This window comes from Hyposmocoma kahamanoa, unplaced genomic scaffold (genome assembly GCF_003589595.1).
Source record: "Hyposmocoma kahamanoa isolate Upper Pololo Valley unplaced genomic scaffold, ASM358959v1 88, whole genome shotgun sequence".
Lineage (NCBI taxonomy): Eukaryota > Metazoa > Arthropoda > Insecta > Lepidoptera > Cosmopterigidae > Hyposmocoma > Hyposmocoma kahamanoa.
Window position 1 is genome coordinate 21,851,858 of NW_020654466.1, and position 26,343 is coordinate 21,878,200.

At 34.8% G+C, this 26,343-nt stretch overlaps 1 protein-coding gene across 2 annotated transcripts in view; it reads left to right on the top strand.

The window, feature by feature from the left end:
- The first annotated feature begins 1,238 nt into the window (after positions 1 to 1,238).
- LOC113235777 (6-phosphofructo-2-kinase/fructose-2,6-bisphosphatase) overlaps positions 1,239 to 26,343 on the top strand; it is a 78,056-nt gene continuing 52,951 nt past the window's right edge. For both annotated transcript variants that reach the window (XM_026471674.1, XM_026471673.1), the window contains exon 1: positions 1,239 to 1,424. In XM_026471674.1, coding sequence (XP_026327459.1) covers positions 1,253 to 1,424 — 172 coding nt within the window. In that variant the 5' untranslated portion in view covers positions 1,239 to 1,252. The remainder of the gene's footprint in view (positions 1,425 to 26,343) is intronic.

A 26,343-nucleotide genomic window follows, 5' to 3' on the forward strand; every position in this document is an offset into this window, starting at 1 on the left:
ATTCTTATTATAATTAGATAGATAATCATTAATACAAACAATAGGGTAGTTATTGTTGTCATAACTAACGCACTTGCATTTTGATAACTTTGGAAATATTCACCTAAATTTTTTTTAAATACCAGCTCCCGTAGCATTTCTACGCTTGATAGTCGCGACGCGCGCGATAAAACTCGAAAAATCTCGAAAGTTCCAGCAATTACTTCTCGAAATCGGTTACCGAAAAGTGCGCGAAACTGGATTCGTCCCCTAATTCGCCACCATTAGAGGTGCAATATTTTCTTCAAATTTAAATGGTACCAATACTGAGGTACTCTCTTTCCAACAAAGAAGAATCATCGAAATCCATTCACCAATAGTAACGCGTAAAATACATACAAAAAAAATGCAGTCGAAACCTACTCTTTTCTTGACGTCGGTTAAAAAGACGTTGCAGTTTCGCTTCCGCTATAACTGACTCTGGTTTAATGCAATTCCGCGTCGATAAGTACAGTGACACAGTGACTCTCTTTTGCGAACTATACTGGAAACTACAGATTAGAAAATTCCCTGATCACCAAAATATGTTCCCATAGCGTATTATTGGCAGTCTCAGTTTTGTGTGAACTAGACTACAATATTATGTCGATGTTTACGTTTAGATGATGGCAGTTTGCCGAATCCCGCAGCCAGTCCGTAACGTGACGCGAGTGTCGCCGGACCACGCGTTGGCCTTGCACTTGTACTGCGCAGTGACATCTCGTACAGTGTAAGACTAACGATAGTACACATACTAAACTACCATCATCTACTCATCTATCAACCCGTAATCGGGAAGATACATTTATTACGTCAGTTGATATCTACTAAAGACTGCAATCATTGTAGAGTGAACCAGTAGCAAAAAGACTAAAAATTTGTGAAATTGTTTTAAGTACTGACTATGTATCACGAGTTTACGAAATTCCAACGTCTGTCTGCCGCGCTTCCATAAAATGCGACCTCGTGCATTAGCCATTAAATAGAAATTGTAATACATGATGAAATGACCCTTTGCAAGTTTATTATTTTCTCAATAAACTTTCATAATAGTCCGAAAACTCGGAATCAAAAGATTGATACATATCTCATTATCTTTAACAAAGAAAGTTGAATTACTTTAGAATCGTTACATTATCATGCATTTATCTCATCCGTTCACAACAGCTGACTCGGCTGGCAAGCCTGGTCGGTTGCGTTGAGTCAGTCAGTCATGCCGTGACAGCGCGCGCAAATGGATGTCCCTAATGGTTCGCCGTCGCTGCGCCTCCGCGGCGGCGTCAACAATTACAGTGATATTAAAAAACATGAGTTAAATCAGTGCACCAGTGCTATGTCTCCTGAGACACAGAGATGGCTACCACCAACATCGGAAACTATTATGACAAAGCCGTTCCCGATACGAGGTAAATAACTAAATATAATAGTGACTAAAAATACTCATTGTGACAGCTTCCTAGCTCGCGTAATAGAAGGAATAGTCGGGCTGCACGGAATTTTCGGAAATGCGCCGGAATAGAGATCCTTTGCAACGGACTATATCACATTATCTTGATAAAGTGGTTGCCAAATCTTGAAAAGACTTACTTTAGACTACACATGACTTGACTTCTGGATATTTATAATTCTTGCCAAAGAATAAGAAGATGAGCTAAAGTTTAGAATGAATCAAATTGAAATGAATTAAATACGTCTGAATTCTAAACAGGTACAATCAATATAGCATCTAGTTATAAATATGTTAGCATCTAGTTCCGTGAAATTTAATACCGGGGATTTATAATACATTTCGTGGTAGACCAACTTAACAGAAGTGTAACTCCCGATCTATAGTATCACGATTGTTAAATATAGCCAATGAAGCATTGACAATGAAGTTATAAAACAACATTTATGAATGAAAACCACAAAGAAAAACTAGGAACTTTTTGCATGAACGTCATGTTTTCATACAAAGTACAAAATTAGTCTACAATTATCTACAGATTGCGATCTGTGAGCGGAAAATACCGGAACGTTTTTTTAAAACGAACTTAAATAAATAATATTTTTCATTTAAATACCAGAGAATTTACTCGGAATTATGGGGTCCATACGCTTCATTAATTAACATGAGACAAAAGAAAATAGTCAAATGGAACGTAAAACATTCGGTTACATTTCACGCATATAAATATTGATAAATATCTAGATGCCAAAGTTGCGAAATGTCGAAATATATTTTATAGAATATTTGAATTTGGGAAGAAAGAAGCGGGTGTAAATGGTACCAAACAGTCTGAAATATATTATTATTTTATCTTGGCATTTTAATGCGGTCTTCCTTCGGCTTTCATAACTTTTGTTGAACGAACGTTTTAACGCTGTACCCCCCGGCTCTATATCCCTAAATTGAAACAGTGTCTAAAGAAAATTATTCTTATCACCAAAAATAAAGATATTTCATTTATATTTTATGCAAACCTAATATTTTTCAAAATAGCCACTGTGAAGACATACCGATTTCCCGCGTCAAAAAATTAAACTTCCTATTTAACAAAAATTACAATGTAAAATCTATCAGTATGGCCAAAGGCCTTAACTTGTCCCGAAGGACGACAAATTTTTCTACTACTAAGTATTATAGATTTTACTCAGTATTATGTGAAATAGTTTTTTTTTATTATTACGACTATAAAATAAACGTTTAATATAAAACTTTATGACTTCATTTATATGTAGGTATTATTTTTTATCGCCGTTCATTTTAGTGACATTTTCTTTATAAAATCATGTGACGGGACAAACAAGTCCTGCGCCTGATGGTAAACTACACGCCTGTCCATAACAGTTACAGTGCCACTCAGAGCTTTAAATCGCAAAAAATCTGAGGGGGCACTGGCACTACGCCCGTCACTCTCGGACAAGTTGACAAGACCCATGTGCCTGTAATTTCACCAGCACCCTTACCCTTCAAAACCGAATCGCATTACTGCTGGGCGGCAGAAATAAGTAAGGCAGTACTTTCCTGGATGAACTCTTATCACGAGGAGCTCTATTCACGAAGATATCTATTTCTGCCGCCAAGCAGTAATGACACTATTACTGCGTTCCGGATTTGAAGTGTGGTGGTGAATTTATATGCACACAGCTTGTCAACTTATGTCTCAGGGTGACGAACGCAGTGGCTCTGCCCCTAAGATCTTTGCGATTTAAAGCTCTGAGTGGCACTGTAACTGGATAGGCCTGTAGTTTACCACCAGGCACAGGACTTATTCGTCCCGTCTCATGATTTTATAAAAAAACTGTCTTTGGTGAGACTGAATAAATATCTTACTATTATTTCGAGAAATAGAATACGTAATATAATAATTATTAATACAAAGATCGAACACTCAGAAAAAATTCCTTCGATCCGGTCGGATTCGAACCGACGTCTTCTTGCATACCGTGCCAGACGCTATACCAACTAAGCCACGGAACGAACCAACGGACCTCACGAATTTTTCTCTGTGCTTGCGTCGTGTCTTTGTATTTGGTTTTTCAACGACTTTTTAGTCGTGTGTACTAGTGGAGTAATTTCACAAAAAATAATTGAATATCAATTCAATAAAATTTTTATTAATACGTAATATAATGTTTATAATATAGTACAGTTAAATTTACTTTTACTTAAAATGTAGAGACTAATTGTTGACGACGTAATCGCTGGATCATATGTAAGCGTTTTGCCAAAATTGAATTGCAAATTGCATGCAAATCATATCATAGTTATTGTGTTTGACAACCGTCAAATACAACAACTTTAATTTATTATAATATATAATTATGAAATACTTTAGTATAGTCTATTAAAATCAATCCACTAACAAATTGGCAATAATTTGAAAACAAACCTTTAATTTAAAACAATAATTTGATTTAATTACTAATACAAAGATAGAGGAACATAGAAAAAATCCTCCGATCTGACAGGACACGAACAGGTACAGGAGTCAGGTCCTTTCAGATTGAAGGAAGTTTTCTTTGTGTCCGATCTTTGTACTAATAATTATAACAAATTATAGTGGATTACTTTCACAAAAAAAAAATTCTATCAATTGGACATAGGTATGCAAACAAGAACCAACCCACACCTCGAGTGAAATTGAGTTATGTATTTAGGTAGAGCAAGAGACGTGTCCTTTACCCGCTCACAAAATAGCGTAGTTCTTTAGCGTTTTCATTACCAAAACTAGAACATTGTTCTCGTTAACTAAATAAAAAGATACACAATGTTTTCTATTTATAGCAATAAATATTATTATAATAGTTTCCCTATATCATTCTCAGTGCTACACATAACTTACGTTGTTTGTCTCAAATAATTACCTATTTATTTCTTCATACTGTTTTTACAAAAATGTGTTATCTCGAAAGTGACATTTTGTGTGTTGGTTCTAGTTTGCATAACTAAGTCTAATTATATTAATTAAATATTAGTAAAACATTATTTATTATTACAATAAATTTGATTATTTATTAATTTTGAAAAATAAAAAATATATTGTACTAAATAATTAAAATCAATCTATTTCAAATTCAAATAAATTATTTCATGGATAAGAAAATTACACTTGAAATCGTCATTGGTTAACCTCTACTATTCATTCGTCAGGCAGATTCTTTTTTTTTTTTTCATTTATCATTTACAATATTTATTTCATAATATTATAGATTGAGACAATCTAAAGTAGCTAAATGAATCAGTAACCATAGATTTTTGTCATTAAAGTACGCGTAATAATAACTGTATAATAATAATCTTATTAAATTATATGTTGGAATAAGGTACAGTAGGTTTTTATCCAAATCATATTATTATTAAGCATACATACCTTGGTTCAAGTCTTACCAGATCGAAGAGATTTACATCAGTTTAACAGTTTTTTTGTTAAGTATTAACAAACTAGTGGAGTAATTTCACAAGAATGATTTAATATCATGATAGTAAAGCATCCTGATGATGGTGACATTCAATAAGGTCCATATTAAAATACTTTGAATAGGTTATGTTGTAAAACATGAATTGATGTCTTGCTTTTTATAGTAAGGTGCGTTTCCAATGCAAGTTTACTATAAAAAGACTAACATAACCTAGAAAATTGTTCATTGGATTTTTCTAGAACATTATCATTAGGCTTCGACTTTACTGTGAGTTTAATTTGATAACCGTATCAAATCAAACTCACAGGTGAAAACGAAACTAGTTTGCGTCGTTTAATCACATACTTAATAAGACTGAGGGAATCGCATTAAGTCATCAAGGTTTTATGTCGATGCCATAACCCCCGACGTGAAACGCACAACGGTTTTTTCGCATTTATTATATGGACATTTTTTTAAATGCGATTCCCTGTGGATAAGTGTGGTGCCACCCTTATTGAAAAAAGGGATAACAAGCCATAATACAATTCTACGAATACCAATCTTTTTGTTCTCAAACAAAGAACATTACATTTATTGAAACTTGAAATTTTGTTCACATAAATCCCGTTTGAAGTTCTTTTTAGCGATCTTTTAGCGTATCGTATATAAAAACGAGGAGGTACTCCATTCGACTGTTTTTTTTCTTTTTTGTATTTATGTTACGCGATAATTCTTTTTTTTTGTTGGAAAAAGGGTACTCAGTATTGGTCACATTTAAATTTAAAGAAAAAATTCCATCTCTAAGGGTGGCAAACTGGGGGATGAACCCGGGTTTGCGCACTTTCTGGTAACCGATTTCAATAAAACTTGGCAAATAGATGTGATTCCACGAACTTTTGAGGTCGGTATTTTTTAAATACCGGTACTCACTCGGTTTTAGGGCCCACTGAAAATCAGCGTCACAGCCTTTTCTCGGTGGTGACAATAGCTGAGTGGGATCCTGTTACATACGCCACAGCCGCGCACATGACACTTAATCTAATTGTGTTAAATATTTCATGTTTGCTTTGTTGTTGTGTATGATTTTATTTTTATTCCTTTTTTTTCCAGTTTTTTTTATTCTAATTTTTTGTTTTAATGTAGCTTCATCTTTTTTTTATTACTGTGTATATTTTTGTTGTGGCGTAGTAATAAAAGATTTCTATTCTATTCTACATGTTACAATTTTGATGAGTTTTTTTGTTGGAAAGGGGTACTTCAGTAGTCGTCTCATTCAAATTTAAAGTATATTCCACCCCTAAGAGTGAAAAATTAGAGGATGAATCCGTTTTATTCGACTCCACTCATTCAACTCTTGCCTTGCTTTGGTCGTATAATAACGCACACACAACGCACACACTCAACATAGCCTCTCACTAGGGAAACCCTGAGTCGCGGGTGCCATGGACACACACATAGACAACCACAAATTACACCCAAACTCACGAGAGGAATAAATGTAAGCCATACAAATATTTCTCCCGGCCTGGGACCTCAGCGTGGCAGCCCGGCATGGTAACATCTCGGCCACGGAGTCAGTTACTATATTATTACACGTATTTTTACAAAACGATATAATTATTTTTGTTATAATTAGTTGTTCCAAATGTTGGAAATGAACATTTTATTATTATTAATTACTTTTTTAAGAAGACTATTTTATATTTCCCCGGTCAATTATAAGAGGCTGTACAACGTAGAACAGGTGCTTGCAGTCTTGATGTGGAATGCACTAGTGAGTCATGGAGAAAATTAGTGCCATTAACTCTCGTGGTTAAATAATTACTAGGTGTAACGTGTAGGTAATATTATATGGTTGATTAAGACTTGGAAGCTTATTTTTAAATAACGTACCGATTTTTACCAAACGTTGATTGAAGGTATTTATTAAAAATGGATATTTAGCAAATTCTTGTATCTACAGAGTACGAAATTAATTGTAGTACAGTAACTATTAAACACGACGAATAACTAAATAGGACGTTTTTGTGACATAAAACCTGACATAATAGTTTTATTTTTTTTATTAAAAAAAACCGGCCTGAAAAGTTTGTGGAATTACATCTATTTGACAAATTTTACTGAAGTCGGTAAATTAAAAAAAAATTGTTTGTCACCTTTAGATTAATATTTTCTTTAAATTTAAATGGAACCAATGGTTCTCACTACTCAAAGTATATTGAACGAGAAAAATGTCTTGAATTGGAGAATAGCAAACCCAACCATTAACATAATTGCTCCTTATGTAAAATTTAGGCGCTATTTATAAAAATCAATGTTCATGCGTGATCAGCCACCCTTAGAGGGGGATGATTTTCTTCAAAATGAAACGGGACCACTATGGAGGTACCCCCTTTCCAACAAAAAAACGCATCATCAAAATCGATTCTCAAATATCGCAATATATAATATAATAATATAATAAAGCAATCGCGTAACATATATATAAAAAGAAAACCAGTCGAATTGAGAACCTCCTCCTTTTTGAAGTCGGTTAAAAAATTAACTGACGTTATTTAATAATACACACTGCTATTACAATAGTGTTGTAACTCAAAATATGTTAAATGCAAGATTACACTTGCTGAACTTTATTTGTAAGTCAATGTGCTGAACGTAAAATTTGATTCTCTACACGTCAATAAAACCGTCGTTATTGTAACATAAATATTGTAAGAAACAATGGAATGAATCTACTTAACTCAAAATTAGATAAACTTTTTGCGAACTAGTTCTGAATAAAACAGTGTTAATAAATAAGTTTCTAAAAAATATTAAGTTATTTTTTCCTTTTATTTGGCAAAGGTAGGGAATTATTGTTTAGTTTATTTATTACAGACACCTAAACAATTCCCTACCTTTTTTTTTAAACTTTAACCTATACATAAATTTTCTAATATTTCGCTGGAAGTGAGTAATTAGTTTTTCATCGATTCTGAAAAATTACACTTTTTGAGTAACACTATTGTATTAACTGTGCGAAATGTCAACCACAATCCTTACCTGACCTAGACTTAGGTTTAGCTTAATACACTTAATCTGAACCAGAGAAGCCGCAAAAACACCTTTTTTGCTTAGGTGGACATAGCCATCATCATTCACAGCTCTACTCTACTTACAGTTCGATATACACTTCCCGTACCTTATGCCGTCCATCATGATCTTACATTAGTCTCATACATTAGTGCATCTATGGCCTGCGACTTTGATTCATTTATTAATTTATTACATATTAAAAAGGTCTTTAATAAAATTTAGTGTGGTACATGACCCAGTCAGGGTGCAGCAAGGAAATTTAAAAACTAGTAGTTAACTTAAAAACTGAGTACTGCCACCTTACCTATTTCTGCCGACAAGCAATAATGTGAGCATTACTGCGTGACGGTTTTGAAGGGTAAGGGTGCTGGTGAAATTACAGGCACATGGGACTTTTCACCTTATGTCTCTGGGTGATGGGCGCAGAGGCAGTTCACCTCAGATCTTTGCGATTTAAAGCTCTGAGTGGCACCGCAACTGTTATGAACAGGCGTGTCGTTTACCCCCAGGCGCACGACTTGTTTGTCCCAACACTTAAGTGTCATAAAAAAAAACACTAGTTTCATCATACACTCGTCCATCTACGGCCTACGACTTTCATTCATTTATTCCATATAATATGCACATTATAAAGGTATCATAATAAAATTTAGTATAGTAATAATAGCATATAAATGACCCAGTCAGAGTGGTGTAGCAAATGAGACTTAAAAACTAATGAATTAACGTTATTATTACAAATATCGAATACAAAAAGAAAAATTTCATCGATGCTCAGCAAACTGACACGACTGTTGAGTAGGTTCAAGGAGCTTTACTGTTACTTAAACACCAGAATACCAAGACCAGAACCAATACCAGAAAAGTTCATTTCCCAAATGAGCACTACCGGGAATCGAACTCGGAACCTCCGCATCCAGCGCCCGCAATGTAAATCGTTAGGCCACCGAAATCGATAAGAATGCTATTTAAAACACCTGTTACGTTTTGACATCGAGTATATAACCAGAAATAGAGACGTAATGTCATTTAATGTGTTTGAAAACTATTATGGAAAATCATTACTGTGAAAACTGCGCTCTGATTGGCCAATTCGTCAATTGCTTCGCTTCAAATCGACCAGTTTAACTTGAGCTTTGCTATAATGGACGAAAATTTAAAAATTGCATATTTAATATTTAATTACTAATGAAATGTGATTCCGTTTGTTTTGTAATTAGATGTTTTGCTGTTTTCCTACACCACCGAATGGAACAGCCCCCCATAGTTAGAGATATTATCTTTATCACAATAAATTCAGGATATTTTTTAATATACGGAGACGTACACACAGGTCAGTTGTTGGCGCTGTACGATTTCAGCTTTCTAATTTATGTTTTCAGTGCGAACGAGAGTTGATATTGAAAAGTTATATAAGGCCCATTTGCCTGATGTGTTGCCAGGGATGGATGCTTATTTCGTATCTATTTCTCGTTATATACTCGATGTGTTTTGATTACTGCCAATTCGCCACGATTCTTATTACCCGTTTACATGAGTAAAGTACTCGTAATAAATAGAAATTGGGGAGCGGGGGGGAATGGGAACCTACTAAGGAAAATTGACAATTGCAATGGGATAAGGAGAGCCAAATAGCTCTCATTACCCGCGTAACATCGAATTGAAAAAGGAATAAAATAGTAAAAACATTTCTATTTTTATTGTGATTTCAAGCATAACTTTTAAAAATTGATAGATATGATGAACATAGGTAGTGTAAATACAATGTAGTATGCATTTTAATGCTTACCTGGGATGATGAAATTTAGCAAGTTTTATAAACGCGGAGCGAAAAACACACAACCATCTCATACGACTAAACGCGGGGTTCTACGGGGGCGCCCACGGGACTCGAACCTTGTCGAACGTTAACGAAGATATAAGAGTGCCGTTTGCACAAATACTAGTATTGGGAAAGTCCAGTTTAACACCGCTCTTATTACCCGCGGGCTCCCAATACCCCACGTTCCCCTACATTACTTGGCAAGTTTAGGGTGAATTTCAATGGCACTTTTTGAGTGACTTTTGTAAAACCCTTTTTTCTTTCGTTATTAGAGTTTATCCTCGATGGGAAATATTGCGATTTCCACGAGTGTTTTTTTTTCTTCGTTTCTTAAAATTAGGGCGACGTGGAACCGGCTCCCATGAATGAGTAATTGCCCACTTTTTTAATTTGTGTAGTACTAAAGTAGTCTTTTTATGTGTAACACAGACTAAGCAATCAAGCAATCATATTAAATAAATAATGCTTAGCGTTCACGTAATAACAAAAAATTTATTGAAAGGGACACATTTTTGGAGGTTCTCTGAAAACGACCTTTTAACATGTTCAAAGTTGATACATCAATCGTCAAAAATGTGCCTCAGGTTTTGTACTTAATTCGTGTAAACCAACCATTAGTTATTTCTGGCTCTAGCAGCGGTCACGTTTCCGGCGGGATAGAGGTTATTAAGAATCTTTAGAAGACATAATAATAAAAAAAACAACGGATTTAGTCGCTTCTGTTATTTTGTGTTTAAAATAATAGACTCGAGGAAATTTACATTGAGCAAAGGTAATGAACGTTCATAACGGTTGTAATATAAAAAGCAAGAAATTATTTCTGAAAATACATGCAAAAATTCTATGAAATTGTAATAGAAAGTCATGTTCGTGGAATAAACAAACATGTTGTCAGTGCCGGCTTTACCTGTGGTGCAGTGTGCGGCGTAAACGTGGTAAACGGGCTATTGCTTCCCAAAATCATTTTATAAGTTGCACCCGAATTTCCAACCACTACTGGAAATATGTAAGTATTCCATTTTTATCGCGTGTGGCGCCAGGGATATGATTGCACCTGGTCGCTACCTGAGCTAGCACCGGCGGCGGCGCCGCATGTTACTGTGTTATAAATTTTTTTTTTTTTTTTAATAATATCAATCAAGTGACGGGACCGCGACGAAGAAGTCATGCCCCTGATGGTAAGCTACACGCCTGTCTACAGTTGCGTGCTAATCAGAGCTTTAAATTGCAAAAACCTGAACATAGTACGTGATGTCCAATATTTATTCATAATTATTTATTTAAATATAAAAAGAGTAACAATAAATATTACAAATTCCTTTATACTCCGTCCAACCATTTATATATTTTTTCTTTTTTCCATAAAGGAAAAGGCAAAGGTTTTACACCATACAGCCAAGTCTTGGTACATTATTTTTGAGCCAGGTCTTCGTTTAATTGTTTCTGTAAATATGGCCGCCACAAAGAGGATAGGCAATTTGAGGCGGGGCGTGCTTGGATTGACTCGGGATTCCTTAAAACGGGCCGATACGGGTATTTTAGTTCGAGATTCGTATAAATTCGCGTTTTAATCTTCGATTAAGGCACAATAGCACTATCCTATTCCACTTTAAACTAGATTTCACAAAATAATTGAAAGTCAAAATAAAAACGACACTTTTCCCTCCAAAAGGTCCAGAGTGAATCCTCACAGATTGAATTCTAGTGAATTAGTGATGTCCTATGCGTTTCCGATTCGATTTTTTATAACAATCAATTTTATTTATGAAGAAGTTTTAATCGTGAATGTGAGCTGAGCTGAGGGGTTCCAAAAAGAAGGTATTCTCTGATTGGAATCGTGATGTTACGTTTGACAATTTGTGTAGGTACTCAAGAATTAATAATTCATGTTAATGAAGATTCAAGTGATAATTCGCGTTCGTATGGAGAAGAATCCGACGATTCACTATAATAAACAGTAAGAATTGATTATAATTATTTGTAATTTATTTCATTTCAATAAAATCCGTTACATAATGCGTTGGCTCGATAAATATCGGAACTAAAGAGGACGTCGCTTCACTAAAATTAAAAATAAAAAAGTCCAGGAAGTTTTGCATTTTTTATCTTTTATTGTGTATCAGTAATTACGGAACTTCGGAGGCATGCATATTATTATGTTAAAAGTTGAATTAATGGTTGCACGGAGTATAACGACCTCTGTGATCCATTCGTAGGATCAATTTTTGAAATTAAGTTTCCTAAATTGTTTCTGGGTGTTCTAAAAACCGTCCTTCTGGTACTCGTAGTAAAGAAAAATCCCTAGTTTGAAACTAAACTTATAGTTATCTGAACTAAATCTGAAGTGTAAATCTCCAAATTATAAGCAATAATGCTAACGCTACGAATTTGGGCTGTAAATTTTAAATAATGTACTCGTGTTGTCTACGCCGGATAACCTTGACACAGAATTTTAAAACGGTTCCTAGATGAAGAGTCTACATTTCGATACACGAAGCTAACAAAATTAAATACATTTGCTAAGCTGATCGATGTTCTTGAATGTGAATTAATTTATTTGCCTTACATAATAATAATGAACACTGGTTGTAATTCGTCATTGTCTCATAAATAGTGAAATTTATTTCTAATGAACATATTTCTATGGAGTAATAGAAATGTTTATTTAGTACGATTTATAGTCACGTTTTCTTTACTTATTACTGTTATTACCAATGTACAAGTAAAGCGGTTACACCTAAAACCACACCAATTATTCTTTTGAAATTTTTTCTTACGTCACTTATGTAGAAACAAGCATGTTTTTTAAAAAGCACCATCAGTATCTTAGACTATTATTTTTTTCCATCCTCTAAGATCAGTATTCACGATTAATTTGGTATTAATCCAAATGCTATTTGACATTTTACAACGCTCCATTATTGCAAGTAATAATAATTTATACGTTAAAGCAAACACTTTATAAAACGAACAAAAACAAAAGTCGTCAGGCGTTAAGGGTTTTCTCGCCACTTCTCGAGGTCGCTTCGCATGGCAATACAAAATAAAGTATATATAGGTATTTTTAATGATGATACTGCTGTGGTATCACGGCACGCGCGCGTGCTATACCGCAGATAACCGTCAAACAAATCGTATGAACTATTAGCATGAAGTATCAATTACCGATATCGGATACTAATTTAGGACCGTCATAGCTTTTACTAATGAAAAAAACTTGATCGATGACAACTACCTTTTTTCTATCTGGTTTTTCGCTTTTCGCGCCCAGCTTTGGAGCCAACGGCAATATAGACTGTTGGCCATTTATCCCACTTGGTGGCGCATGATCACTGATATTGGTAGTGTTGGACCACGGATGAAAAAAGCAATGGAAATGCCTCAATTACTATACGCTGTCGCCAAAACTTACACCATCATCTACATAAACACTATGAATTCTTGATAATGATTCGGTCGGAGTTTCTAATTTAAAAACTTAACATAACCCAGTTGGAATATCGTTGAAAGTTGCAATTATTGTAAGTTAGATAGTTTTAATTTCATATAGAAAATTTCATTCAATGCACTGCCATCGAGCGGCAATAGCTGAAAGACGTAGACGACGAACGATTAACGTTCTCCAAAAAAAAAAGTCGACCACATTGCAGCGCTACAAGGTTTACTTTAATTTCTTATAACAAAAAATCTATTAAGATAAGCAGAAAATGGAAATAATATTAAAAATAAATAAAATAACACTTAACAATGATATGAAACACCACCACAGATAATACCTACAGATGCGACTATCACTTTTGCACTCCAAAGTAGCAAGAAAGGCATTTTTCCACGGTTTTGCGTGAGATAATTGACAGGACCATAACGTACAAAGCGAAAATGGCAGACTGAGCTCAAGTATGTGGAACTGTGCGTACTGTTGGCACACGTGCTCCGGCCTCTAAGCACTTCTACTATATTTATTATTCTGTGTGTAGGACTGTCAAATTTGATAGATATTGTTATAAAAAAGAAAATTTTATCTCTGCTGACAAATGTGGCTCTGTGTACTTAATACAAATATAAGTAGATTCGTTGATGCATTATTATTAAACCATTTCAAACTTGATTAAGAAGCAAATAAATATACTTATTAGTTTCAAGAAATGAACGACTAAATTTTGTGCCTCAAATATGACAAACAGCGACTGTGGCGCCATCTGAGATTAACTTTGCCTGTGGTTTTTTAGAATTTCTTTCCTTTGGGTGTCATTGTCGCCGTCTGAGAATTTCTTCATCCCTTAGGTTTCGCCTTCGTTCATTACGTAATTTAGAAAATTTTGTTTATTATGATTACATGGAGTATCTGTTTAAATTAAAGCGTGAATGAGGTTAAAAGGCTTTTAATCAAAGTCCTTTGAACTGTCACATAAGTTGACAAGTCCCATGTGCCTGTAATTTCACCAGCACCCTTACCATTCAAAACCGGAATACAGTAATGCTGACATTACTGCTTGGCGGCAGAAATGGGTAAGGTGGCAATACTACCCTGGACGAACTCTTTCACAAGGAGCTCTACTGCTACGAATTTTTACTATTTTTATTGAATTTTCACTCTTGATCTTTGTTTCCTTCGTTCGTTATTAAAATAACCCCTTTTTCTCATAAGTTTTCTCGTATTTAATTCAAAAGTTTAAAATATTGTCCTTCGCTCAAATACTATCCGCGTCTAGCCAAAATAATAATATTTATTTAAAAGTTAAATTTATTTTATTAATGTTGAAGTTTTACTACCATGACATTTATATATTTTTTTATAAAATTATTTCACTGTCCGATCCGGACACATGCCTCTAATCCCCCAATTGCACTGAATGTGACTTGTGGAGTATGTATACCAATATCTTGACGGAGTGTGTTCGGAACGGAGCCGAAAGAAGGGATGTTTCTTATGGTTTGAATTGCAATTTGGCAGATTTGGGTGTATGTAACATTTTCTTATCTTCCCCAAAATCAAAGGAAGCAAAATTGTTATATAGATTAGTTGATGTGGGAATTAAATGAAGGCCGTAGATGATGTTTAAGGAGCCTGTCATTATGGGGCGACATTTTGTTATCAAGAAAAAACCCTCCTTAAATAAAGATTAAAAAAAAGATAATTATTCCACTGGTTTGGCGTTATTATTAATAGAAAGATCGAACAAACAAAGAAAATTTACTTTTACAATTTATTTTACAATAGTACATATTATTTATACATTGTCTGTATGATAACTTCAATCTCCTAATTAACCATATGATGGATTGGTGCCACGTCACTGACAGGTTTAAATTTCGATTCTCTTACTGCAATATACAATGTTTTTAAACGTAGTAAACTTCGGATATTATAACAAAATACAAGCTAAAATAAATTGTTATTGGTAAATTCCAATCGATAGAATGATATCAAATCATTTGGAACATGTTTGAGACATCTACGACAACAAATGAACAAGAAAGATATAATAAATAAATAAGTAACAGTAGAGCTGCTTGTGAAAATTATTTTATTATTTTATTTATTTAAACACTTTATTGTACCACAAAGTAACTTACAAATTTTCAGAAACAATTTAAATATTTGTGTACAAAGGCGAGCTTAACCCATAAAGAGATTTCTTCCAACTAACCTTTGAAAATCTGAGAGGAAAGTTGGTTTTTGGGGTGGCACTAAAAATAGATAAGTAAAGAAATGAAATATACTATACTCAATAAATACATAGATAAATTTAATAAATCAAATGTACATACGATTATATATATATTAAGTAATGTTGATACATTAATACATACAAAGTCTATAATAAATTGAATGTACAAAATAAAACTATAAATAAATATATCAAAAGTAAATAAATATTTCAAAAGCTCTAACATGTGGAGTCTGAACAATTCCAAAACTTCAAAAGAGCACCCTTGAAAACCCGAACCGAAGGCGACTGTCTGACCTAGACCGGGAGAAGGTTCCACATACGGGCAGCATTTACTGTGAACGAGTTCGAATATTTTTGGGAACTGTGTTGTGGAAGGACGAGGGACAAATTGGTGCCAGAACGCAGGCGGTCACCCATAGCCTGACGGTATTGAAAACGCTCACGTAGATAGCTAGGTGAAGTGGGATGGAACAGGATTTTATAGAGGAAGCATAAAATGTGAGCATTTCTACGTAAACGAATAGGCAACAACTTCAACTCATCTCTAAACTTGGAAATGTGGTCGTACTTTTTTAATCCAAACACAAATCTGATACATTGATTTTGCAGCCGCTCCAATTTATTAAGAAGGTCCTCCGAAAGATCAAGATAGGAGACGTCACCATAGTCCAGAATAGGAAAAAGAAGAGTGCGTATTAGCATAAATTTGGTAGACAGAGGAAGAAAGTACTGCATCCGCTTGAGGGAATGAAGTGATGCAAAGATTTTACGACTTACATTGGCGACATGCTCCGACCAAGAAAGTGTCTGATCCATTATGATGCCCAAATTTTTAACGGTAGTGGAAAAAGGAATAATAGTGTCATTCAGAACTAAATTGGGCATCACCATAGACTCAAACTTGGAGATGGAATGGCGACTGCCAATAATTATGGCTTGGGACTTTTGTGCATTTAAAAGAAGTCCGTAGTTCTTAGCCCATACCGAAACCTTTTGTAGGTCGGAATTCAATGTGCCGATAGCAGTAACTACATCTTCAAGACGGGCTGCAGTATAGATTTGAAGGTCATCGGCATAGAGATGGAAAGAAGACGTGAGTAATGATGTAATTCCACCGATAAAGACCGAAAAAAGTATAGGTGATAAAACCCCACCCTGCGGAACGCCAGCCGTAAGGCTACACCAGTCCGAGTGCATGTCACCGGTCTTTACGAGCTGGGAACGATCAAATAAATACGAACGAAACCAGGATTCGGCTAAGGGAGGTAGATTTAAAGTTCTAAGCACAGCAAGAAGCAAATTAAAATCAACAGCACTGAAGGCACTGCTAAAATCCAATAAAGTGAGGACAGTAACTTTTTTATTTTCTATATTAAGACGAATGTCGTCAGTGATTTTCACCAGAGCAGAAACTGTGCTATGGCCCGCTCGAAAACCAGGCTGCAGATGGTTGAAAATATCGTAACGTAGGAGGTGGTTAGTGAGTCGATTATGGACATAGTGCTCAAGGATTTTGGACAATACAGGAAGTATGGAGATAGGGCGGTAATGGGAGAAAGAAGAAGGATTTGATTTTTTAGGGAGAGGAATTACATGGGCTTGTTTCCATACAGCGGGAAACACACCACTGAAAAGGGAAAAATTAAGGATATGAGCTAGGATAGGAGCTACTAGGTCCTGTATTGGAGTGATCATGTCAAGACTCAAACCGTCATTACCAACAGCCTTCGTGGTGACAGATTTAAGTATTTTCAACACATCTGCTGTCGTAACCCTTCCAAAATCAAAAGAAGCTGAAGCAAGACAAGGTGCAATTAAGAAAGAAACCTTACCTATTTCTGCCACCAAACAGTAATATGAGCATTAAAGTGTTCTGGTTAGTTAGTGTTAGGGTAAGGGTGCTGGCGACGTTACAGGCACAAGGGACTTGTCAACTCTACGTCTCAATGTGACGTGCGCACATCGAGTATATAACCAGAAATAGAGACAAAATGTCATATAATTTGTTTGAAAACTATTCTGCCATATCATTACAGTGACAATTGCCCTCCGATTGGCCAGCCCGAATTCGAAACAATTGACGGGTGTCGTCAATTGTTTCACTTCAAATCATCCAGTTTAACTTGAGCTTTGCTATAATGGACGAAAATTGAAAAATTACATATTTAATATTTAATTACTGATGAAATGTGATTCCGTTTGTTTTATGGTTAGATGTTTTGCTGTTTTTCCCACACCACCGAATGGAACAATCCCACATAGTTAGAGATATTATCTTTATTACAATAAATACAGAATATTTTTGGAATATACGGAGACGTACACATAGGTCAGTTGTTGGCGCTGTACTATTCCAGTTTTCTAATTTGATTTCAGTGCAAACGCGGTTTGATATTTAAAAGTGATATAAGGCCCATTTGCTTGATGAGTTGCCAGGGATAGATGGACCTTATTTCGTCTCTATTTCTGGTTATATACCAGACGCGTGCGCAGTTGCAGCGCCCCTCAGATCTTTGTGATTTAAATTTTGAGTGGCGCAGCAACTGTTATGGACAGCCGTCTCGCTTACCATCAGGCGCATGATTTCTTCATCCCGTCTCATGGTATCATAATCTACCTATTATTACATAATTCATTGTAACAAAAATAGAACGCGTTACGTGGCATAGGTTACAAACTAAACAGATTTTGTACAACAGTGTCTCAGGGATTAGAGTTCTTCTACGTCAACAAAATGTGTATGAAACGATAATAATTATTATAGAACAAAATAATGTTGTTCTGTTTTATATTATTTAAAAAATCACAGATCAGAAAATACAGTAGTGGTGCTTAGTTTGCATCGCACGTGTGTCAACAATTCGCGGAGTTCTGCACACTTGAGTCCGCCATTTTGACTTTGTATGTTACGGTGGTGTCAATTGTCTCGCGCAAAACTCGAAAATTGTGGAAAAATGTCGCTACTTTGAAGTGCAAATATGATAGTCGCACTTGTAATATTATCTATGGCGGTGTTTCGTATCACCATTGAGTATTATTTTTAATAAATTTTTAACTTTCTGTTTACCGTATTAATTTTTTGTTACCAGAAACGAAAGTAAATCTTATACCGCTGCAATATGATCGTTTCTCTTTTGGAGAACTAAATCAACATCTCGAATTCGTCGTCTTCGGGTATTGAAACCTAGATGGCAGCACATTGATTGAAATTTTAAAATAAAATCATAACATCATAACTTGCATTAATTGGTATTGATTGAACTTTCAACGATATGAAGGTGAAGGTGAAGGACAAGGTGAAGTTTAAATTATATTAACAGTCCAGTAGCTTGATTTTGATTGCCTCTCGCCATCGGAAACTGCGTCTTTTCTAAGTCGAGGCGCATAATATTGCGGGTGGGCTATCCGATCGGATCAATTCCGACTTTAATTAAAATCAGGGCCCAGAGTTTGTTATTTCTCTTTCAATTAGAAACTACGACAAATCATTATCAAGATTTCATAGTGTTTCAAATTGTATATGGGAGTTTTGGCGACAACGGTTCTGATAGTAATCGAGTCTTAAAGCACTTCCATTGTTTTTTCTTCCGCAAAAAAAAAAACACAAAATATTGTCGAAATACAACGATGTTCAATAAGAACAGAATCACAGTTTCTTCGAAAGAAATTCCACTGTACAATTCACTATTCAATAAAAGCAGTTTCAGTCGGGCGGATATAAAACATTGCGAAAGCCTAGAACTCGATGTATGCACGTTGGATTAGCAACTAATCTAATGTCATATTTATTTATCTTCACAACAAATTGTTTTTGTTAAGCTGCAATTTTGTTTTATTAACACGCGTGATCGTCTTGTGATACGCTTTGACCTTAGCGATAGTTGTTATCAATTGTTATCAAACATTTGTACAAACACATGTCAGACCGTGGGACAATGTGTCAGTTCTTCATGAAGGCGTTCTTGAAAAAATAGAATGCGAAAATTGTTGTAAAGATATTATTTGCACTGCAATTTCAAATACACCCAAAATAACTCACAATACTATCAAAAAATTTATTTTAAGAATTATAAATAGACATTGGAATGGATAGAAAGAGTTCGTCCAGGGAAGTACTGCCGCATATGTCTACCGTAAAGTTGCGATTTAAAACTCTGAGTGCAACTGCAACTGTTATAGATAGGCGTGTCGCTTACCACTCTACGTGTTCTAAATCTCCGAAATAAACTTCAAACATAACGTATATAACTAATTGATTATGTATATTATGTAGAAAATAACAAGCGTTCCCCGCCGTCGCCAAGATTTACTATCAAATACAGTTTATTTCATTCTAATAGTTAAAATCGAAAATACTAAGAAAAACATTTAAGTAATTTTGATGCGCTATTAATGTTACTTTCTGTGTTTATTGTATCTAATAGAAGAAGAATTTTAATCCGGAGTCATGATATAAATTTAAAAAAGAAGACGACAATCTCTAACATTTCGTGATTTTGAAAATGGCCACCGTAAAAATATAAAATTACGCTTTCCCGCGATAAAAGTCAGAAAATTTTACTAGTGAAGAAAAATTACAATGTAACATCTAAAAGTATGGCCAATTAGATGCCATAGCTTGTCCCGAAGTAACGAAAAATGTTACTACTACTACTACTAACATTTTGTCTGACTTGAATTCAAAGTTATGAAATGATTAAAAACAAAACAGATGACAGAATAAAATGTCCGTGTCCTGGTCAAACGTTAAGTATCTATTTACTAACACGAACAAGTACCAGTAATCGTAATACTATTCATTTATATGCAGTAACAATATTAATTAAATAAGATGGAAGTTAAGGACATACATACATAGTAAATAAATATACCTATCCTACATTGTATACATCGTTAATATACAATGATCGTTAAGCAACCTGAATGTGTAATAGGAATCTATTTTATTTTATTTTTAATTGTGTCAGTTTAGGTCTTTTACAAAGAATACAACAGTACAATATAAAAACTGTCTTTTTAGTAGATTAGAGCATAGTACGTGCCATATTTCTATTTTATTTTCGTATTTCTGTTATACCTAATTCCAACAACACAAAAGTTAGTTAGGCTTTGTGATATTAACTTTATTGATCATAGATGTTTTTAACCATGATGTTCAATAATATTTTTGTGAAATTACTCCACTAGTTTGTTGTAATGATTAATACAAAGATCGAAGAAGAAAAATTTCTTTGATCCGGCTGGATTGCTATGATGTCTCCTAGCACACCGTGGCAGACGCTCTCCCAACTGAGCTACGGAACGTACCAGACCTATCGAATTTTTCTGTGCTTGTTGCAGATCATTGTTTTTAGTTTTTAACAACTTTTTTGTCGAGATTTGAGAGAAATCCATGAAAATTTTTCTTCACTCAGCCAGTAGGACCACCACGACAGGGCGCGACTTGCGCGAGAGCGACATAAAAACGCAGTATCTCTGTGCGAAAATACGAGTAAGTATCTCGTGTTTTATGTCGCTCTCGCGTAGTGTAGAGTCATGGAAAAATTACAATTTGAAAAAATCATATTTTTCAGAAAAATAATTATGTTTCCGGATATTTTCCCAATATATTTCCTGTAATTTTCCACATTTGATGTTGAAATCTGTCAAAAGTTGAAGTTACTGAACGAAAACGATGGACCCATTTTAAAAAGGTTTTTTCCGCTGTAATGAATTCATTTTAAATTTTTTTTTAAAGTGGCTTTATACAATGTTATTTTATAATTCACGCTAAATAAACCTCAAAAGTTGAATTCAAAATTTTAAAGGTATAATATTAGCCTTTAAAATTATATTTTTCCAATTTTTCCGGAAAGTTTCCACTATTTGAAATTTTTTGGAAAATTATTCAGCAGTACTCCCGCACAAGTCGCGCCCTGTTATGGTAACCTTTACAGCTATCTGCGGTTGACTAGACATGTCGCTTTAATATGTCGCTACAATTTTTCGTAGGGTCGATCTTTGTATTAATAATTATTACTTACACTTTGTTTAACAAATACTCGTACCTCGTAAGGTCACTACCTGATTATTTATAGATTACGTTCCTTTAAACAAAAGATTAGAGGCATTAAAATAAACAAAACAATATGCGTTCAACAATCAGTTGAGCTATTTGTGTGACAGGTCTTTCTTTGACAAAAAAAGATACCAGCGTCACGGCAATAACATTTATCTCCAAATGTAGGACAATATTATCACGTGTTGAACATGCACACAAATCATTGTGGTTCAACGGATTGCGTCTTGGTAATAAGGTTATTAACCGTGTTTTGTTCCGATTCATATATTTTTATCACGGTTGATTGTTATTTTGACTATCGATCAAAACGAAAGAAAAATGGCCTCTCTTGTCGCGGTCGGTCACTTGATGATTCCGCCAACAGTGAGATACCAGAGAAGATGCCGACGCTTTAGTAGTGGAATGTACCCGGATCAGGGGATCTACTCCCGTCCTCCGTCCAAAACAATTAGCGTATGAAGTTTCATTTGCATCATGCGTAAACTTACTATGAACGAAATTTAAATTCTATTTTTGTGAAATTACCCCACTATAACACAAGATCGAACACGAAGAAAAATAATGAAAAAATACAAACTTAGTTTTTAATTTTTAAATAAAAAAAAATGTTATGTTTCAATAGCAGAATCACAAAAATTCACACATTTTAGTGAAATTAGAGACACGTGGAACTTGTCAACTTAGCCCTGTGAGTGGAACCACCAGGCGCACGACTTGTTCGTCCTGTTACATAGTAACACAATATTTGTTTCATGTTATTGTCACTTTCATGTTATGAAACATTGACTTACAAATAAATGGACGACGGGTCTAATACACAAACCACGAAAAAAATGTCCCAAGTCAACCTATTCGAAATTTAAATTGTAATGTCATCGCCGTATCGCGCTGTCAGTCGAACAAATGAAGACTAAAGCGGAGTTTGGCGCTCTGTATACGATTTTAGCGCCTTACAAGTGCGGACACTTTTTAGCGCGGACCCGACGTCCATATAATTGTAAGTCAATGTTATGAAAGCACTGTTGGCGAATGATCACGTGTAGCTTTATTATATATATCATGGATACGAATTCAAAGATCTTTCCTACGAGGTTCATACTGTTGATCTTGTTCCTTAAAACACTTACTTACAACTAGTTTAATTTCTGATCTGTGTCGCGAAAAACTCGATATTATAGGCAGTTGAAATGTTTGCAATCCAGATAGTTGGCTAGTTAGTTACGAATATGGTACATTATGTAAATTTTCACACGCGCTCCACACGTGGTTGTTATTTCGCACTTACACCTCCATCAAACGACGACAAGGATTCGATGATCCGGTAAACATGCATAATCAAGATAATGGTTTTGTATTTCCATAGCGTTTATTTTAATTTGCAATTTAGTCACAATGTTGACTCATTTGTTTTGTTCCTATTCTACGATATGACAATCAAGTTGTATACTGCCGTCTTTAGCATAACTGAACGCATTTGCATTTTCTCAACTTTCGAAATTTTGACATCTAAAGTTTTTTTTCTTTGCAAAATGTCAATTACACTAATTTTGTTTAACAATATAATTGACAGTAAATAAGATACAAACAAACCGCTTTTATGGGGTTGTAGATCTTGTTTCGCTGATTCCAAATTGGACATAGTTATGCAAACAAGAACCAATCAACACCTCGAGTGAAATTGACTATGTATTTAGGTAGAACACCAGACGTGTCCTTTACCCGCCGTTTTAAGATCCTGGCAATATACCAAGCCAAAACGGAACAAATAAAAGTCCTTCAGTGTACCAAACCTAAATAAGTAACTTTTTAATAGCTAAAAAGATCCATGCTGTTTAGCTTCATAATTTTTTTTTTTAATATGCTAAATAGATCCATGTCACATGTAAGATCTTTAGCGTTTTCATTCCGAAAACTCGAACATGGTTCTCGTTAACGAAATAAAAAGATACATAATGTTTTTTATTTATTGCTGTATAATATAATAATTTCCCTATATCATTCTCAATGCTACACATAACTCACGTTGTTTGTCTCAAATAACTTACCTATTTATTTCTTCTCACTGTTTTTACAAAAATCTAATTATATCGAAAGTGACATTTTGTGGGTTGGTTCTAGTTTGCATAACGATGTCCAATTATGTTAATCACTCAGTTTCGCTAAAACATCGATTACGTTAGTTATGATCAATGGGCAAAAAGGTATTCCACGACAAAATTCCACAAGAAAAATCTTCGAAGAAATTTTTGAAGAAAAAAGAACATAAGGTCGTATTTTTTATTTTATCATTGTACTTAATATTTTATTGCTTTTATCATCGTTTAGTGTCCAAGCAAGAAAGATAATGCATCGAATGACAGCACAGAAATTTTCTGTGTTGAACGATGTAGACGACTTCATCGGACCAATTATTAATGACACTAATGGCGTTAGTAGGCTGCATAGATTGTATTTAGAACTGTCTAAATAACGGTGGGATTGTATTTGGAGTTAGATAAAATAAAAGAGGATAGTAGTCAAAAGAACGTCGGGGTTGTTCTAGACGAATATTCTAGTTGTACGCACGCAGTAAATCTTATATTCCTGGTCTCTCTCTACGCTAAAGCCACGGCTACGCTCCCACAGTACCATAAATATATATATAATATATCCAACGTATTTCTAGTCATTATACGATAAAACAAAGTAGGAGATTAACAAACACTTAGGCTGATTATTGTTTACTAGTCCAATGTTAATGGCCTCGGCAGTTTGCTTAATACTTGTTAGAACAAGCAGTAGAAATGGGGCTCGTTGCTCGATTGACGACGTTATATTTTTCACTATCTTCACAATTTATGTCCTAAGAGGTTATCGAACGAAGTTATTGTTCTTTTGTCAAAAACCACAAAAACATACCTACGATAGGTTTATTGTGAAATTATTTGTTGCCAAATATTTGCGATTAGTGATGTTAGTTGTGTTCAATGCAAGACAAAGTCGAGACTAACCGTCTTCTTTTTCATAAACAGATATGAAACAACACCACAAACAGTGCTCCTGTTTTCTCAATGTCCCTCGGCAATCATCGGATTTCATATTAGGAATTTAATATTAAGTTCATGCCATTGACTTACAATTATATGGACGTCGGGTCCGCGCTAAAAAGTGTCCGAACTTATAGGGCGTTAAAATCGTATACAGAGCGTCATTCACGCTTTAGTCTTCGTTTGTTCGACTGACATCGAAGTAAGCAAAATTAGACAGTACTGCGACGACATTACAATTTAAATTCAACGTTTTAGCTTTTTCATATTCCTTTACATGTCAACGTTTAAATAGGTTGACTTGGGACATTTATTTCGTGGTTTTTGTATAAGACCCGTCGTCCATTTATTTGTAAGTCAATGGTTCATGCTCATTAAATTCTTAGATTAAAAATCTATAATAATTTGAATTTTGAACAGCGTTCTTTATTGTTGTTTTTTTTTTTTCATTTTCGCGTGAACTAAATAGAGCTGTAAAACGATTTCGTTATTTTTTATAACATTTACTCCATGTCAATAAGCATGTAACAAAAATATAAAGTAAATAAAGTGTGCTTCTTTTATATAACAAAAAATGAATATTTTTCCGGTTATTAGTGGACAATACACAATTAACAATTATGTATTGTTCATTTCCTACCTGTTCAGGTGACTAAAAAGGAACTGATTTAACTTTTTTTATCATATTCTTTACTGTTCCGATTCGAAGCACCACAAGCTACAGAAACACGTTTTGGACTTTTTGAAAATAACCATTGTTGTCTTACTTGAACGTAATGGTTTCTTGTAAAAAATGCAAGTACACACTGTAAATTATCTGTCGTGCCTGTGACTTTAGCGGCTTTCCTCCAATTGTATAATAAATAAAAAATGTAATAGCAACTTTATATACTTGACTGAAAGCGTTCGGTCTGTACCAAAGGCAAAGGGCAACTGTCGAAAGACGAAGTTTGCCAAGACACATTGAGAAAATAGAAGCACTGTACATTGCTCTGATCCCAAAGTTAGTAAGTAAAGCACTTGTGGAAATCGGAAACAACGACGGTACCACTAACACCCAGAATCGAGACAATATAGAAAAGGGAGTTTCTACATTGACAAGCCCAAGGACCGAACACAGGGCCTCAGAGACGGCAACACTATGAAAACCGTTGTGCAAACCACTCGGCCACAGAGGCAGTCTTTTTTTTTACATATTATCGTGTGAGGGGGACGAACAAGTCGTGCGCCTGATGATGAAGCTACACACCTGTCAATAACACTTGCAGTGCTACTCAGAGCTTTAAATCGCAAAGATCTGAGGGGCCCTGTCACTGCGCCTGTGAATGAAAGACAGGAATAAATTGACAAGTCCCATGTGACTGTAATTTCTCCAGCACCCTTACCCTTCAAAACCGGAACACACACGTAATGCTGATATTGCTGCTTGGCGGCAGAAATTGGTAAGATGTCAGTACTTCCCTGCGGCCTGATTTTGGTTCTAATTGGAATCGATCCGATTGGGTAGCCCATCCGAGTCTCGAAATCAGATGGGTTTCCAAGCGAGAAGATGAACTTGATTGCTATTATAATTTTCTAATTTGTGAGTTAAACCAACTATTGTTCCGATTGCAAATGTCAAAAATTTCCGATTGACCAGTTGTCAAGCGCAAATATGCACCTCGTCCGATTCCGATGAGGAGAGGCAATCAAACTCAAGCTGCTTCAGAAGCTGCTCCAGCTTGATTTTGATAAAAACGCCTAATCACTTATTGCTACTTATCAAAAATCACAGTGAAG